The 17,037-nt window shown below is 50.7% G+C and overlaps 1 protein-coding gene across 1 annotated transcript in view; it reads left to right on the forward strand.

The window, feature by feature from the left end:
- The window catches only part of KIF6 (kinesin family member 6), a 370,265-nt gene that overhangs the window by 338,703 nt on the left and 14,525 nt on the right, over nucleotides 1-17,037 (forward strand). The window contains 2 exon segments of the mRNA XM_058555469.1: nucleotides 15,073-15,157; nucleotides 16,901-17,036. Coding sequence (XP_058411452.1) covers nucleotides 15,073-15,157; nucleotides 16,901-17,036 — 221 coding nt within the window.

Consider the following 17,037-nt stretch of genomic DNA (forward strand, 5'->3'; position numbering starts at 1 on the left):
GAGTGGCCCCTGGGGGCTGTCACTGAGGTCACAGGCCTGGGCTAAGCCTTGAAGAATGGGCAGGATTCGGAATCTCAGAGGAAAGTCGGGGAGTAGTTGTTGTGTGGGGCATGTGTGTGTGTGTGGTGTGTGTGTGTATATAGTGGGGGGGGGGGGTATGTGATATGGGAGGTGTGGGGGGGGCTGGTATGTGTGTGACGTGGTGTGTATGTGTGTGTGTGGTGTGTGTGTTAGTGCTATGTGTGTGGCATGAGGGGGTGTGTGTGTGATGTGTGTGATATGGGAGAGTGTGTGTATGTGTGTGGGGTGTGGGGTGTGGGGTGTGTGTGATATGTGTGGTGTGTGTGTGTGTGTATGTGATGTGTGTGGTATGTGTTTGTGTCTGTATGTGGAGCGGGGAGGGGGAGGATGACTTTCTCAGGGAGTTGATTTGAGGTGGCCAAAGGAAAAGCTAAAATGGTGAGTTGGGCCATTTTGCTGAGAGCCTGGAATCTGAGCATTTATCTTACAGGCAGTTGAGCCACTGAACATTGGTGAGCCAGGAAGTCCTGGTCAAAGAGGCCGTTAGGAAAAGAAAGCCCCCAGGCAGTAACTTGAGTTCCTCAGCATTTGCTGACTGATGAGTCAGTCATCTGTACCACCCTTCACCACCCACCCCAAGCCTTCACCTTGCCCCTGCACTGGGCTGTTCCTCTGGATACACACACTTCCACCCCAGGGAAAGCCTCGAATACTCTGGCCATCTCTGAGTAAATCTGCTGCAGATGTTGCCCAGCAAGATCTGAGGCTGCCCCAGGGAGTCCCACACTGCCACGTGCCAAGCAGACCTGGCCTGGCCCCTTGGGGGTAGGTGGTCAGTCAATTATTTTATTCTGTATTAGATGGAGGTGGGGGGATCACTGTCCTTGAGAAGCCCACAGATGTGCCTGACACAAGCAATCCACATTGGATGACACACACCTTTCTCGAAATTATCCCTTGACCCAACTTCTGTGAAAACATAACCTGCTGGAACATTCCATTGCCTCTACTTGTACACATGTTTTTCATATACTATTACAGAAGGTGGCAATAATAACAATGATTAATACATTTTAAAAATCCACAAGCGTGACATTAGCAGGTTCCAAAAGGGGCCAAAGATTGCCCCCAGAATACTAGCCTCTTAAATACTAGTCCTCCTCTTTCCTCCCCCATCCCTCTCACCACCCCAGGAGCATAGATCCCTTGAACAAAAGCAGTCCCCAAGAACAGCCCATTGTGGCCCCACATGAGGCCCTTGGATTGCGCTGGTGGTGTACCCTACCTGAGCCTGACAATCGAGCAGTGACAGCTCCAGATCCCCAGCAGAGGCCTTAAGGAGGAGTGGGAGAGGCATCAACGCTGAAGCCTCTTTTTCTGCATTGTTCCAGCTTAGCGGCCTCTGAGGAGCTCTTTTCTCCCAAACAGAATTCCTGCAGTGACCTCTTGTGGCATGCCTGTCGTGCTCCAAAGAGACACCTCTGCTGTTGCCACTTTCTCCCATGTGGTGTAAAATTGTTTAAGACTGAGTCTTGAAATGCTTTTTGGAATTCTGCACCTGGGGACAACAAATTTGAGAGAAAGCAAAAGGCCAGACTGTCATCCATTTATTCAACAGACTTCGCTGAGCACCTGGTCTGATCCAGACAGAGTGTGAAACCAGGAATTCCATGAAGAGGAGCCACCCATTGAGACAGAGCTGGAGGGGACCTGCCGGCATCATCTAGCCCAGTGGTTTTCAGAATGGGCTCTGCGGGACCTAGGTGTTCTGCACAGCCCCGTAGGGACCCCAAGGTGAGGAGGAGGAAGCCAGTGTGCAAGCAGCAGGGCCCCAGGATCTTCACCCACCCTGATTCAACCAAAGCAAAGGCTCTTTCTCTTTTTGCCGTTAAGCCTTTGTTTGAAGAAAGGGTTCTGCAGCTATTAACACATCTTGCTCCTTTCTGACCTTGTGGCTTGTTTAAGACACTTCCAAGGTCCAAGCTTCCCTTTCCCAGAGCTGTCAGTTTCCTCTGGGCTGTCACAGAACTCTGCCTACCTCTATGATCGAACTTATCACATTGTATGGTAATTGTGTAGTCTCTTATGGGTCTCCCCCGCTGGGTAGAGTGACTTCATTTCCAACCCCAAGCACAGTGATTGGCACATAGTAGGTGTCCTCCATAAATGTTTGTTGAATCAATCAGTGATATCTAAGGGATCAAATTTTTGCCTTAAAGATGCCCCAGGCACCAGCTAAGGGGCTCTGTGCCTAGGATCCAACATCTGTAAAATGGAGTGGTTGGACCAAATGATATCCTGTGCCCAGCAGAGTCCTGAGACTTAGCTGGCGTCTACTGATTGCTTGGTGAATGAGCAAATGAATCTAACACTCCTCAGCCCTCAAGTGCCACGATTTTACCTCTTTGTGAATGCAGACTTCCTTAAGACGTGCAGGAAATACTCAGAGCCTTGGTGAGGAGACATGTGAGGGCTTAGATGGATTAGAGATATTCTCATCCTCTCAGAAATGAATGATCACATTGCTGACCCCTTGGAGTGAGGCAGAATGTAAATGAAGCAGCTGCCCTAAAGGCTGAGATGGCATCTCAGTTGGTTCCAAAAGGACTTAGGTGGCTCTGTAAGACCAGTGGTAAAAATCTCACCACCTGAATCAATTCTAATCCACAGTGCTTGTGAATATAGGACCAGCTTCAGTGACACAAGGTCCTTGGCCAAATCTCCAGGCTCAGGATGGAGGCTGGGAGTGAGGAGGAGTTCCCACTCCAAATCCCTGTCTAGTTTCCGCTGTCAAGCTCCAGACCCTTTAAGTGGTTCCGGACTCCCTTGCAAGCCATTCCAGAGAACAGAAAGAGGCTCTGGGCACTAGCCCTGGTGCCATCTTGAACTGCAACTGTGGTTTAATAAAAAGTGGACTTGCCTTCGTGTCAGGAGAACCCTGCTCGAATCACGCCTCTACCATTTGCTAGTCAGGTGACCTCGGTCCATTAGCCTTCCTGAATTTCCATTTCCTTGTCTGTGAGAGAAGAACATCTATTCACAGGGCTGGGCTGAGTGTAGAGCCAGGCGTATGGGATGAAGCCGAGGACGGAGTGGATGTTCAGCGAATCATCGTGGGCTCTGACTCTGAGTGCCAGGAACCAGACAAACCAAATGCCAAAGCAGTGGGCACAGCCGCCGGCCGCAGAGCCTGCCGCATTCTGGGCCACCTGCACCAATTGGCATAACTGGTGAGGGTCACCACAGTCCCACAGTCACCACATCTCTCCACCTTCATTTGCTCACAGGCACTATTAATCACTCTTCCGTGCAAAAATACAATCAAGCCCCAGGAAGGGGCCGTCTGTGGCTTTGGTGATCCTGTGACCAGTGGTCAGAGCCATTTTTTTCACGCAGATGTGCAGAAACCATGTGTGCTACTTTGAATGAATTAGGCATTTGATGGATATCTTAGTCAGTTGGGGCTGCTGTAACAAATTGCTATAGACTAGGTGGCTGATAAACAACAGAAATTTATTTTCTCACAGTTCTGGAGTCTGGAAGCCTGAGATCAGGGTGCCAGCATGGTCAGGTTCTGGTGAGAACCCTCTTCTGGGTTGCTTCTCATTGTGTCCTTACATGGCGGAAGAGGTGTGGGCTAGCTCTCTGGCCTCTTCTTATAAGGGAGTTAATGCCCTTCATGAGGGCTCCACTCTCATGACCTAATCACCTCCTAAAGGCCCCACGTCCAAACACCATCACACTGGGGATTCAATTTCAGCATATTAATTTTAGAGGGATACAAACATTCAGTCCATAACAATGAAACGTATCGAAGACAAAATTCTAGACTAAAATGTATTGTGGCAGGCCCCTCCACCTGTCCCCTCTCCCCTTTACACATGATCAAAATCACCATTTGGGCTTGACAGATCTCAGCCCAGGGAAGGTCTTGGTGTTTCCTAGGAACAACTCTGTTGCGTGTGTAATGAGGTGAGCAAGACCTTTCCATTTCCCCAAAGAAGTTAATGATGAGTTTAGGGAAGACCTACCAACAGGAAACCAGGGTAATCTGTGCTCAGACACGAACAGTGGGTGCTGTGTGTTCCAGACAACTAAGAAGCTTTAAGTGGCATTTTGAAAATACTGGTGTGTGCTCAGGAAACCCTGAGAGAGCTGTTGTGAGGATCCAGGGGCCCACTCAAGATAGGCATATGTAGGAGTACTGCATGACGGAGCTGGGGGCAGCTGACACCCACATAACAGAGCAGAGAGGTTCCCATTCAAAAAAAAAAAAGGGAAAAGAAAAGCAGGGGGAAGTGAATTGTATGGTTAAAGTCTATGAACGACCATTTGGGGATGACGCTGGCAATATTTGGTAAAGTGGAAGATATGCAGATCCCGTAAGCCAGCAATTCTGTGCCTAAGAACACACACCCAAGAAGGTGCCACATAGGTGCTCATCACAGCAGTCTTCTAATCATAGCAAACAGTCAAACAAACAAAAACAAAAACAGGAGGTAACCTAAAGGTCCCCCAGCGAGGAATGGGTAAATGACCCATAGCTGTGATATGTCACACAGTGGAACACCATAGAGAATTCTGAATGAATAAACTAGATCTACATATAGCAATGTGAACACATCTCAAAAACACAATGGTGATGGAAAGAAAGAAAATTGCTGAAGGATATAAATGGAATGATACCATTCGCGTAAATTCTAAAATTTTTAATACAATTTCTTGGGGGAGGGGAGTGGGAGCTCTGTTTTATTGTGAAAGATAACATAAATACAGAAAAATGCATAAAACGTATATGTACAGTTGTACAGTCCAACAAGTATTTACAAAGAGCACACCTATACCACCTCCTCTAAGGTCAAGTATGAGCCAAGTGCTATTGAAGGGACATTAAAGATATAGAGGGAGACTACAAAGCACGAAGGGGAGGCTGTGCAGTGCCATCAGGATGGTGTTATCCTGGGGAGGGAGGAGAGGGGGTTGGGGAGGGCAATCCTAAGGGGGCTTCCACCAACTCTGTAATGTTCTAGTTAAAAAACAACACCAAAAACTGAAGCAACTCTGGCTAACTATTTAGATTTTTCAAAATACGGAGGTGGTACGTGGGTATTATGTATATCATTCTCTGACCTTTTTTTGTGTTTGAAATGGTTTATAATAATTTCCAGAACTCTACAAAGGATTAGATTCCAAGGATTCAGAGATCAAACAAAAATCACTGTTTAGTGGAATCGTTGTGATAGTAGAAGTGGTAGTAAAAAGCAAATCCCAATTCAGTTCTGATTAATCTCAGTTTTCCTCACTACCGCTAACGTCAGGATCATTTTACTGAAAGATGAGAACAGAAAATTTACCACTTCTCATTTTCTCCGCCGGGCGCATCATATTCTCCAGGAGGAACTTGATGGCTAAAGATGGTGGCCTGGTCCGTTGAACAATATTGAACAGTGTGTGGGAAGTGCTTGTGAAGGCTACCTTTTGTTGTTCTTCCACTGTCTCCTTAAATCTTCCCAGGAGGGATGGTTCTTCCTTTGCGCCTGGGTGGAAATTGGACAGCCTAGTTAATTACAAACAAAACAAAAAACATTGGTCATTTTATATTGTAACTACAGTCTCGATAATTCAAATTTCACTCGAAGATAAGACTTCTCTCCCTTACTCTCACGAAAGACAACTGCCAGGAGGAAAGGGCTATGGTCAGCTCGCCCTCTCTCTCTCACTGCCTCCCTCAGCCAGCTAAGCTCAGTTTCCCCAAGAAGGAGCTGGAGCGCAGAAGGAAGGGAGAAAAGGCAGTTGGCGAAGATCTCACTGGGCTGGCTCTGTTGTAACATGGCTTTGTGCTCTCTGGGCCTGGCAGATGTTCAAAGCTGGCTCTTCCTCATTTGGAGTACTTTCACGGGTCCCTGGAGGTCCCTCAGCAGCAGGTCCCTTGACCTGAGGGAATGCACCTTATTGGGACAGTTGTTTACCCACTTTGAGCCTGTGTGGGTCAGGGTCCAAACAGGAAGCAGATGGCAGTACTTAAATTAGGTCTTATGAAGCGAGTTGAATAAAGGCCTATTGACAAAGGTGTGAACAATGTAGGGAAACCACAAGGGAGACCGCAGCACCTCAGAGGTGGTAACAGCAGCAAGGCAGGAAGCATTGCTGCCCCTATGCCTGAGGGGGCAAGAGGAGTGGGCGGTTACTGGAACCGAAAGACAGAAAGGGCTGTGCAGAAAGGCTCTGGCCATCTGACAGGAGCTGTGACCTTCAGTCAAGCAACGCATCCAGCTCATGGCACCTGCAGAGATGTCTGGGGAAAGAAATATCTCAGCCTTTCCCTCCTCCCACCCTCCAATCACTTGCCCCTGTTCCCCGTTGGCTGAGCCTAGCCAGAAGGCAGGAGGTAAGGAAGCCTGTTCTAACAGCGAGCCTCCTGGGGCAAGTAGCAGAGAGGTAGAAGAGAGTGGAGGGTGGATTTGGAGAAGTAAATGGAATAGGTCCAGCACGCAGCCCCCAGGCATCCTGTGGTCCACTGCCAAGTTTCTTTCTACTAGGGTCCCAGTGACCCTGTTAAAAAGGATCCAAGTCTTAGGTGGTGTGCTAGAGGGTCTAAGTGGTGTGCTGGAACCAGTTCATACTGGCTCATGAGAGGTGAACTGTGTGCATCTCTTCCCAACTCCAAATCCAGGAACATCATGTTGGTAGCTTGAAATCAGCCACGAGGGGAGCATTTACACCACAAAAATTGGCAAACACTACCAATCAGGGTTATTGTTTTGGAGAGCTGCTGGTTAAATATTTACCAGCACACCACCCATCTAAGGGGACCCTAACCTGACTGTCTTCCGGCTTGTAGGCCGCGTGGTTTCCAGGAACACAGCAGCAGCTCTCCGTTCTTGCACACCGTCAGCCCATGCCCTACCCTCTAGAGATCCTGAATGGGAACCAGACGTCTGTCCACTGTGCACACGTGCACATGCACACACACACATACACGCACACACCATACACACACATACAACACACAACACACACATACATTCCCAAGGATTCTTACCAAGCTGTCTGAGTGGTCTCCTTCAAGCCCCCTCACTGCCTTTGAGGGAGGGAGAACAACCCCTGTATACATCACCCTCAGTGAAGAGGATTAGATGGGCTTAAGGCAAACTGCTAGCTCTCTCTACAGAAATTCTCTTCAAAAATTTCTTTAGGGCCGGCCCCGTGGCTTAGCGGTTAAGTGCACGTGTTCCGCTGCTGGCGGCCCGGGTTCGGATCCCGGGTGCGCACCGACGCACCACTTCTCCGGCCATGCTGAGGCCGCGTCCCACATACAGCAACTAGAAGGATATGCAGCTATGACATACAACTATCTACTGGGCTTTGGGGGAAAAAATAAAAAAATAAAAATTTCTTTGGGCCCTTTTCTAACTTTGATGTGGGTATTTTGTTTGTCCAGCCAGTTCTTGCCACCTTACTTTGAAAATGTGCCAGTTGTGCTGTGTGGTCTGTCTCAGAACTCACTTTTGACTCTGACATATAATAAATTTTGGCCAAATGAACAGATTGGCTTACAAATTGGCTAGTAGCAGATAAATTTCCAAAAATGGAGAGAGACAGTTTTATTAAGGATTCTCAATTCAATGCCTAAAAGTCCTGAAATTTCTCTTAGAAGCCAGTCAAGAGACCCGACCAAACCCCACTAACCCTCATCCTGAGAGGTTTTTATAGAAGGAAGGCCCATGCTCCCTCTCACAGGCACGAGAAAAACTGCCCTCCCCGAAAGGTCGTATGTGTGCTGAGAACACTCCAGACTGGCTGGTGCCGGGGTGACAAAGATGTAACTGGGTTCTAGGGATGTCAATGTTCCTGCTAATATCTCTCTGAAAAGCCACTGAGACTGAGGCGTGTGGTCACCACTGGTCAGTGAGGCTGAAGTGACAGAGAGTGGAATTAGCAAGGGACACAGGCTTTGAGAGAAACCTTGTGTTCAGAAACGCGAGCACGCTTCTGAGGAGTGAGGAAGCCTCGTGGGGCTGGAAAGCAGGCAGAAGCAGCGTCTGCACAGACCTGCCTCCGGAGGGTGGGGTTGGGTGGAGGCACTGAGAGCCTCTGGAAGAGGGTCACTGTACTGGGCTCTGCGTGGCTGCAACCAGAGAAATGCTGACTGAAAACCAAAAGATGGATCTGGGGTTCTAGCAGAAAGGACTTCGGAGAGGTAGGAGAGAGAGAGGCGACCATGAAAGGGAACCTGTGCCAAGCTGAAGCAAGCGACGAGACTAGAAATGTCTTTCCTGTGTGTGAAGTATGCTCCTGGGTTCTCACCTATGTCGCCTGCAAGTCCACACTGACCCTCTGTGTGGTCCACGTCCTCCACAGAGAACACGGTAGGGGAGAAGAAGCAATCACAGAAGGAGAGAGGCCTCCGTCCCAGGGCCGTGACCTTGGGCAGAGAGGCCAGAGGAAAAGCGCCGGAAGTTACTCGGGCAGAAAGAGACGACTTCTATTAAGGGGTGTCCAGGCCTGAGTTTTGCTCCAAACAGGCCTAGGGAACGATTCTGATTGTTCTAAAGGCCTGGCCGTCCCTCCTCTTGGAGAGCGCCCCCTTCTCCCTGGGGGGCAGACAGAGGCAGTGAGTGCAGGGCCTGTGGCTGTGGATGTGAGTGTGCCCAAGAAATTATCAGCCACAGCCATGTGCCTGCAGGGCACTCATCACCCTCTTAAGTCTGAGCATGGCACAGGCAGCTAAGGTGTTACGCAGAATCAACACCAAAATGGATGGGGGCACCGAGCGCCCGTCAGCGTGCGATTACTGCAGCTGACAATAAATTTGAGCCATTAAACAGGAAATAGTCTGATTGGGAAGCCAGAATCTTTGCCCCTGAGCTGCTGACCATTGTGGTAATTGAGCCACTGACACCATCAATCTCCGGAAGAACAGACACTTTGACTCCTCAAACAAGGTGAGGCTGAGTGATCTACGGTTCTGAGAGACGGTTTAGCCCAAGGAGGCCGGAGTGGGTGTTCAGCAAATGAATCATTAGTCGGATGGCTGAGGCAGCCAGCTGGAATGCCTCCCCGGCTCTGATGTCTCGTCTGCCATGGGAGAGCCACATAGCTCATGGCCTCTGCCCATGCAGGGCACTGGCCAAGTGATGGCCATGTTGGGCCCCATGGCCTTTGCTCTACGGAAGCCTCCAGAAGTCCAAAGGGCCCCTTTCAGCTTTGGTGCCTAGTTGGAAATTTCAGTATTGTCTTCCTTAGGACTCTAGCACGCAGCTAAGGAGACGGTGCAGGCTGGCTCTGGGTATTCAGGGGCTGAACTTGGAGAGGGGCAGACTCCAGTGGGTACCAACAGCTCCTCACACCCTCAGGCAGCTGCAAATGCCAAGTGGGATCAGGGTCAGCCATGAATGTGGTTAGTAAAGGGCAGTCTTCACAGGCCAGCACTCGGGGAAGGGACTGAGGCTTTCTCTTAGCCCCAGCCCCAGGTCTGAAAGGCATTCATGTAAAAGAGCATCACCTTCAGATACCAAGGACAAGTCAATACCGGCTTCAGTGATCTGCCCCGTGGCTTCCTTCATTATTGGAATCACATACAGAGGAAAAAGCACCGGCTTTGAAGTCAGATAGAGGTGGGTCCTAGCCCCAGCTCTGCTTACCAGCAGTGTGATCCTGGGCGGATTACCTCCCCTGTCAGAACTCAGTTTCCCCATCTGCAGTGGGGGTTGTGGAGGTTACATAAGATCAGACACATGAAGTCCAGACCCATGGAGCAGCCATGCAGTGGTATCCCTATTCAGATTTTATTCACCGCCTACAAGGGTCGCGTGTAGGCAGCTCCAGCCCCACAGAGAATGTGTCTCCCTTGCTGCAAACCTCTGAGCCCTTTTTCTCTACAATGGCTCCCAAAGGCCTGGAAGGTGGGCAGGGGGCAAAGGGACACGCTAGCTCCCATACACCTTCCTGTCTAAACTGCTGCAGCTCCTGCCTTCTCGGTAACTCCTGCGTGGAGTACTTGCGCTGGACCTGGGCTCAAAGCCTTGAGCAATGTTTCATAACAAGAGGTGTGCATCAGAATCACCAGGGGAACCTACCTGCAAATTCTAACCCAGTGGGTCTGGAGCAGGGCCCAACTGTCTCTGTGCTTTTACAAGCTGCTTAAGTGTTTCTTGGGTGTATCCCCAGGTCAGCCATTGAACCAAACAAATGAGATTCTGCACATTTCAGACAAGAAAAGCTGTGTAGAAGAGTTTTGGGGGCGGGGGTGTTTGAGGGGAGGGTATGGGGAAGTGGGAAGAAGAGTTAAGGCGATCTTTCCAGGGCCCCAGAAATCATGCCAGGCAGGAGGGGCCCGCAGGAGGCTGGCCTTCCCAGCAACGGCCCTCTTGTCCTCTTGCTGTTAGTTCCCGAACACCTGACCCTTCAGAGGTGGGGTCAGCCTGGGACTGTGTGCACCCCACTGGAAGTCTCAGTTACTATCTGACTGCTCAGGGCTCCCTTTGAGGGTGACATTCGGACCCACGGCCACTGGAATAGAACCCTTCTGTTTTGCTTTTGCATTGCTTTGGAGCAGCTGCCCACAGTGCAACCTCACATGCCACTCAGGGCGGTGACCTCCTGTGCCCTGTCCCAGCCAGACTCCTGTGCTTGAAAGGAGGGCTCCCTGTGCCTCCTGTCAGGTGACTGGAGGTTCTGTCCCTGGCCACAGTCCCAGGGGGCACGGAGACCTATAAAGCCCAAATGTCCTTGATTTACTCCCTCTTCTGTTCTTGCTCAGCCGCTGTTGTTTGGTTCTCTCAGTTCCCAGCCCCTATTTCTCTTCCGAGAGGACTGATAAGCCAAGCCTCAGGAAGCATCAGAAGCTGCCAGGGGCTGTCTCCTGGTGAGGTTACAATGCATTTCACTATGCAAGCATCACCTTTGGCAAGTGGCCCCTTTAGTTGTCATGACAACTTGGGTAGCTTGTGTCTTGGGGGTATGCTGTGCCCTCATTCTGGCTGACTACAGTCCCTTGCCCCAGCTTTCTTTCCCAGATCCTTTCAACAGGCTTACAGCATCCTGGCGCCACCTCACATTAACTATTCTTCAGTTTGGAGCAGCTTTGTCTTGATCAGCAAAAAAAACGCTTGGCTTAGCTATCAAAGGAATAGATCAAGCCATTCCTCTCCTTAAAATGCTCCAGCCTCTCGTCTCTCTCAAAGCCAAAGTCTTTACCATGGCCTACAAGGTCCTACATGATCTGGCCTCAGTTCCCACCACTCTTTCCCTACCAACCCCTCCAGGCACACTGGCCTTCTCCCTGTTGCTCAGACACACTAAGCAGGTGCACCTCAGGCCCTTTGCACTTGCTGCTATACTCTGCCCTGAGTTCTGTGTGCTTCTTCCCTCCCTTCATTCGTGTCTTTGCTCAAATATCCCCTCCTCAGAGAGACCCCCCGACCACCCTACCTAGCATGGCAGCCCTCCACCCTTTATCCAGCTTTCTCTCTCCCCATAGCACTCTTCAACCCCTGGCATTTTATCATAGACTCAATGTTTTGTGGGTTTAATGTCCACTTTCCCCAGTAGACTGTCCCTGGAATGGGGGCAGCCCGTAGTCGACACTCATAATCATTTGTTACGTAAGTGAATGAATGACTAGCCCTGGATTCAAAACCTGGCTCTGCTATTTGGTAGCTTTGTGGCATTGCACCAGTCACCCGGTCACCCTGGGCCTTGGTCTTCTTGTCCGGAAAACAGAGGTGATAAAATCTGCCGGCTAGAGTGACAAGAATAAATGAGGTGGCAAGTGAGCAGGACCAAGGGCATGCCCCACGGACGGTGGCTGACATCATCTCCATTCTTGTGTCAGCTGCATTCAGAATGCTCTCCTTGCCCCAGGCTCCTGGACACCCCGAATACTTCCAAGGCTCCTGTGACTCTGTGATCTGCCAGGGAAACTGCAGAAGGAAAAGACAGCCAGCAAGAGGGCGAGGAGAGAGCCCCTCTCCTACAAAGGGGCTGTGCACTCACGCTGGGGCAGCCACGGCTTTATATGGAAGACCAGCCCATCTCGGCCTCCCCACTACCCTCTGTCTGTTCACAAGGCCTCAGAGACGGTCTTTGCCGGGCTGGATGGTGCACCCCTGTGTGGATCCAGCAGCCCTGCCCCCAGTGGCCTCTCTTGCCATGCGCGGCTGCAGGACGCCCAGCCAGTCACCGCAGAGCAGGGACTTCACTGCATCTTTCAGGGGTTCCCTTGGGGTGGGGTCAAAAGCTGTCAGAAGGAGGAAGGAGATTCACAGCGTTCCTTTTTTAACAGGCTGGAAGATACATTGGCCCATTTCTGACACTGTTAAGAGAGGACATATTCTGTCCATGTGAAGTCTTCCTGTTATCAGTTTGATGTTAAGATACTTCCTTCAGTTTATCTCGTCTGACATTTTCCAAAGAGGACGAACACCGGCAAACACGATAGCATTGAGTGCACCCTGTACGTGGGGTCTGAACGAAGCGCTGGGGGGATGGGAAGAGCAGAAGGCTGGTCCCTGCCCTCGAGGGCCTTCCTGAGCCCAGGCTTTGGGGAGCCTGGGCAGAGTGGACAGGCAGTCTGGCTCACTGGGGCCAGTAAAATGCACCAGCACGGGTGACAGTGTAGTCTTCAGTTGGGAAGTCTATGGTCTCTACATCTCCTGTGTTTAGATGATGGAGTAAGACACTTGCTCAGTCAGTTTACAGGTGACAGTTGTCGCTTGACACAAGGGAGAAAGTAACAGGTGCCTGGAAGATAAAGGGCAGAATGCTGATCTACTTAGCATATTTATCAATGAGTTAGATAATGACATGAAGGCAGCCACAGGGGAAAGAATAAAGGCCTGACAGAATAAGGACCTCTCAGCAGGCTGAACCCCCAATCAATGGGAAGTCTCGCATTTAGGATCAAAAGGATAATCATACTGAAAGATGCATTTTGACAACCACTCATAAAAATATGAAAGTGTTTAAACTGATCACAAGCTTAATAGAAGCCGATGACAAACTGACATGGCCATGACAATGACAAAGCTGCTGAAAAACAAAAACAGTGTTGGCTGCCTGGTATAAACATTTACCTCTTTGGAACCAGAAAAATTGGGTTCAAATCCCAGCTCTGCCACTTATTCGCTGTGTGACCTTGTGTTATTCATGGCCCTCTCTGAGCCTCAGAATCTAACTGAAATGAGCTGGTAATGCCTCCCCTGCTGGGGAGAGTTAGCAATAGGTGAACAGAGCACCTGGCCCAGTGCCCAGTGGAACGTGGCAGAAGCTGGCATATAGAAGGCACTCAATAAATGGTCTTTGTTAGCAATTCACCTGCTATAGAGTATAGAATGTAAATTTCTAAAAGCTGGGAGAGCCCTTCTCTACCCTGTCCCTCTTAGACCTTTCTGGAGTCTTATGTCCAGATCTAGGCCCTATACGTAAGATCAGTTAGAAAGTAACCAAGTCACTGAGCCCTCAGATGAAGGAATTGCACAGAGTCAGCCCAAGAATAGAGCCACAGACACATATGGTATTTTGTTGCTGTTGTTGCTAAAATATTTCAAGAGCCATCAGATTAAGGAGGAGGGCATGCTCTGCTGCCCCGAAGATCCCAAGTAGAAATGAAAAGAAGGGAGCGGGCAGGTCTCTGCTCAGTAAGAGGAAACAGCGCCCGCAGTGAAATGTGCAATTGTGCAAAGTAGCGAGCTCCCCACTTCGGGAAGTATTTGGGCAGAAAGCAGATGACCATCTGCCAGATACCCCGTAGAAGGAATTTCTGCTTCCAAGGCCCTTGAAACCAAACAAACCTGGATTTGCATCCAGTTCCTGAAGTCAGCTGTGTGGCCTTGGGCAGGTCAACCTCTTTGAAGCTCAACGCCCTTATCTGTAAAATGGGAACAATATTGCCTCCAATGAGTACTAGAAAGGTGAAGTCTGATCATGTCCAGAAAGCATCTGGCCCATAGTAGATTCTCCCCCGCGCGATGTAAAAAGCAGGGCTGTGTGGGGGCCGGCCCCGTAGCTTAGCGGTTAAGTGCGTGCACTCCGCTACTGGCGGCCCGGGTTCGGATCCCAGGTGCGCACCGACACACCGTTTGTCCGGCCATACTGAGGCCGCGTCCCACATACAGCACCTAGAAGGATGTGCAGCTATGACATACAACTATCTGCTGGGGCTTTGGGGAGAAAAAGGGGAAAAAAAGAAGGAGGATTGGCATGGATGTTAGCTCAGGGCTGATCTTCCTCACAAAAATAAAAAAACAAAAGCAGGGCTGTGTGACTTCTAAAGGTGCCTTCTGTGAGGCTAAGAAATGCAGTATAACCACAGAGATTCCTAGGAGGATAAACAGACCTCCCCCCACCAGACCAGGCTAGGAAAGGACAGGCTCCAGACAAGCACACCAACCAGAGCTGGTACCCAGGCAACCAACAGCGGCAGTCGGCAGATATGGGGACACCACCCTCCCCCAGGCTTTGTCTTGGTGTCGCCCTGTCCTACGGGCAGGGTGTCTGCGTGTGGTTCTCAGCCCTGGTTGCATATTAGCGTTGCCTGCGTTACTCCAGCTTGGGAACCACCGCTTCAGAGGGAAGTTAAAAACAGGAGATATGATTTGAGGCTAGAGAATTTGGCCCCTCAACTGGTGCAAAGAAAGACACGAGCCAGTTTAGTGATGTCTTCTTGGTTTGTGAAGGACTCTGTATCAAAGGATGGGGAAATGCAATTTTGCATCTTCCCTGGGGACACAGGAGGAAATGAGAGAACTCAATAGTAAAAGGATTAGTGGCGACTTAAGGAAGAATTCTCTTCCAATGACAGATGTTGGGTAGTGGGAGGGACAGCCGAAATACTCATGGAAGCCACTCCTCGGGGGTTTTCAGCCAAGCAGAGGTTGCCATCCAGAGGAGGGGACTGAAGCAGGTTCCCATCCAAACACCCTAGAAGGGACTCACAGGATCCCCTTTCATCTTGGGATGCACTCTGACCTGTCATCTGCCCTAAATATCACACCTCCCCTTTCCTTTTCCTCTTCATTGGAGTAACCTATCAGTATCTCCCTTGTACAGGCATCTCGGAAAACATAGCCACACCCTCTGTGCCGGACCAGCTGGAAGAGAAGCTGAGATCACAGCTGGAGGAAGAAAAGAGAAGGTGCCCTTTCTCTCTGCCACACACACCCTGACCCCAGCCTCAGAGGGCTCTCGGGGATGACCTGGAGCTGCCCAGGGCAGGGCAGAGTGACCAAGCCCCGATCCAGGCCTGGAGCTACTCTGGGAAGGGGGTTCTGAGCTGGGTCCTAACATAGCTGGAGTAGGTGCTGCCTTTGAGCACCTGACGTGAAATGCAGGAACCCTAGGCAGTGCCAGGTTGGAGTGGGCAGCAGAAGGCCAAAGCAGGCCCCAGAGCCAGAATTCACCAATCAGGGAGCGCAGTTTGCTGCTGTCACTCTCTTCAGCCCAAGGTCCCAGGCTGCAGCTCTAAAAGCAACTAGTCTTGTCTACTGCTGCCATCTAGGGGAGCTGAGAAGTATGACCATGGAGGTCTTCCTCATGCCTGCAGCTTTACCCCACTTCCCTCCTGTCTCCTTATCTGTAAGGTGTCCTGAGAACAGCATAACGTCCTGCAGCCATTTAGGGTCCCAAAATGATTTCACTTACGGAGTGAAGAACCTCCAGCATAAACAGACGTGTGGCCATTACCGATACACAGCATGGTCACAGAATCTCACTTAACCCTCCAGTCAAACTCCTTAGTCCATTCATTCATTTATGCATTCAGCAAATGTTTGCTGTCTCCTCTGTGCCATGGAGAGGTTCTGGGGAGACCAAACAAGTCACCTTCCTTGTCCTCAAGGAGCTCATGGTGTCATTGCAACACAGGCCACCCCGTGCTGACTAGGCATGCACCCTGAGCAAACCCAATCACACTGCCCCCTATTCACGCACACACACGCACACGCATGCCCCTGCCATCCCGAGAGTTGAGGAGAAGAAAGCCCCACACAGCTGGTCTCCAGGTCCCTCCTGACAGCTGTACACTGTGTCTCTCCCGCCAGCGTCCTCCTTCCAGCGTGCCTCGCGCCAGCCTCCTGGACGTGCCGCCGTTGCTCTCGGCCACCTGGAGTCGCTCCCCACTTGCCCTGTGTTTCCCTCACTTCATTTGTTCTTCTCAGTTTCTGTCCAACCCATTCTTCTTGTGTCTTTCCTCCACCCCATCTGTTCCCTTGGCCCACATTTCTAGCCTCAGGGTCATCCCGGAAGCCAAGTGGTCTCTGCAGTTGGGCTGTTCAGCTGCTTCCTGTTGGGCAAATTCTAACTGCTTGTAGCCCAAAACCCACCCACGCACAACAAATGTATCATAACCTCCATCATGAAGGTGAACCAACGGAATGGTGAGGCAGTTAAGACTGTGGTTCTCGAGCAGATGGCCTGGGTTCAAATCCTGGGCCCTTCGTTTATTAGCTCTGTGCCGTAGAGCACGTTGCTTAACCTCTCCCTGCCGCAGGTTCCGAATCTGTCAGGTGGCGATGATGGTAACAGTGTCTTCTGCACAGGGTTGTGAAGAGGATGAGATGAGTTTGTCTATGTTGAGTGCCTAGAGCATGCTGCCCCTGAGTAAGTGCTCAGTGATGGTCGTTAGCATTCTGACAGGAGAAGGGGTTGTTCACCCCACACACAGGGCCCCATGGGCCCTGGACAAAAACACCCGGCTCTGCTTCTTTATGGTGGACTCAAACCCGGGTGCCACGCCCTGGCCTCTGCGGGCTCCTACGGGGTCCCAGTCGTGGCACTAGGGCTGCCAGGCTTCTGAGGCACAGGCCTCGCAGCGACAGACCGTTTACAGCCCTCCCTCGCCGCCAGGGACTGTCAAGACTCTTCTCTGATTCCACTGTAGGTATAAGGCCATGTTCTCGCGCCTCAAGGCCCTGAAGGTGGAGATCGAGCACCTGCAGTTTCTCCTGGACAAAGCCAAGGTGAAGCTGCAGAAGGAGTTTGAAGCCTGGTGGGCAGAGGAGGCCACCAGCCTGCAGG

The sequence above is a fragment of the Diceros bicornis genome, chromosome 14 (assembly GCF_020826845.1).
Source record: "Diceros bicornis minor isolate mBicDic1 chromosome 14, mDicBic1.mat.cur, whole genome shotgun sequence".
NCBI classification, from domain to species: domain Eukaryota; kingdom Metazoa; phylum Chordata; class Mammalia; order Perissodactyla; family Rhinocerotidae; genus Diceros; species Diceros bicornis.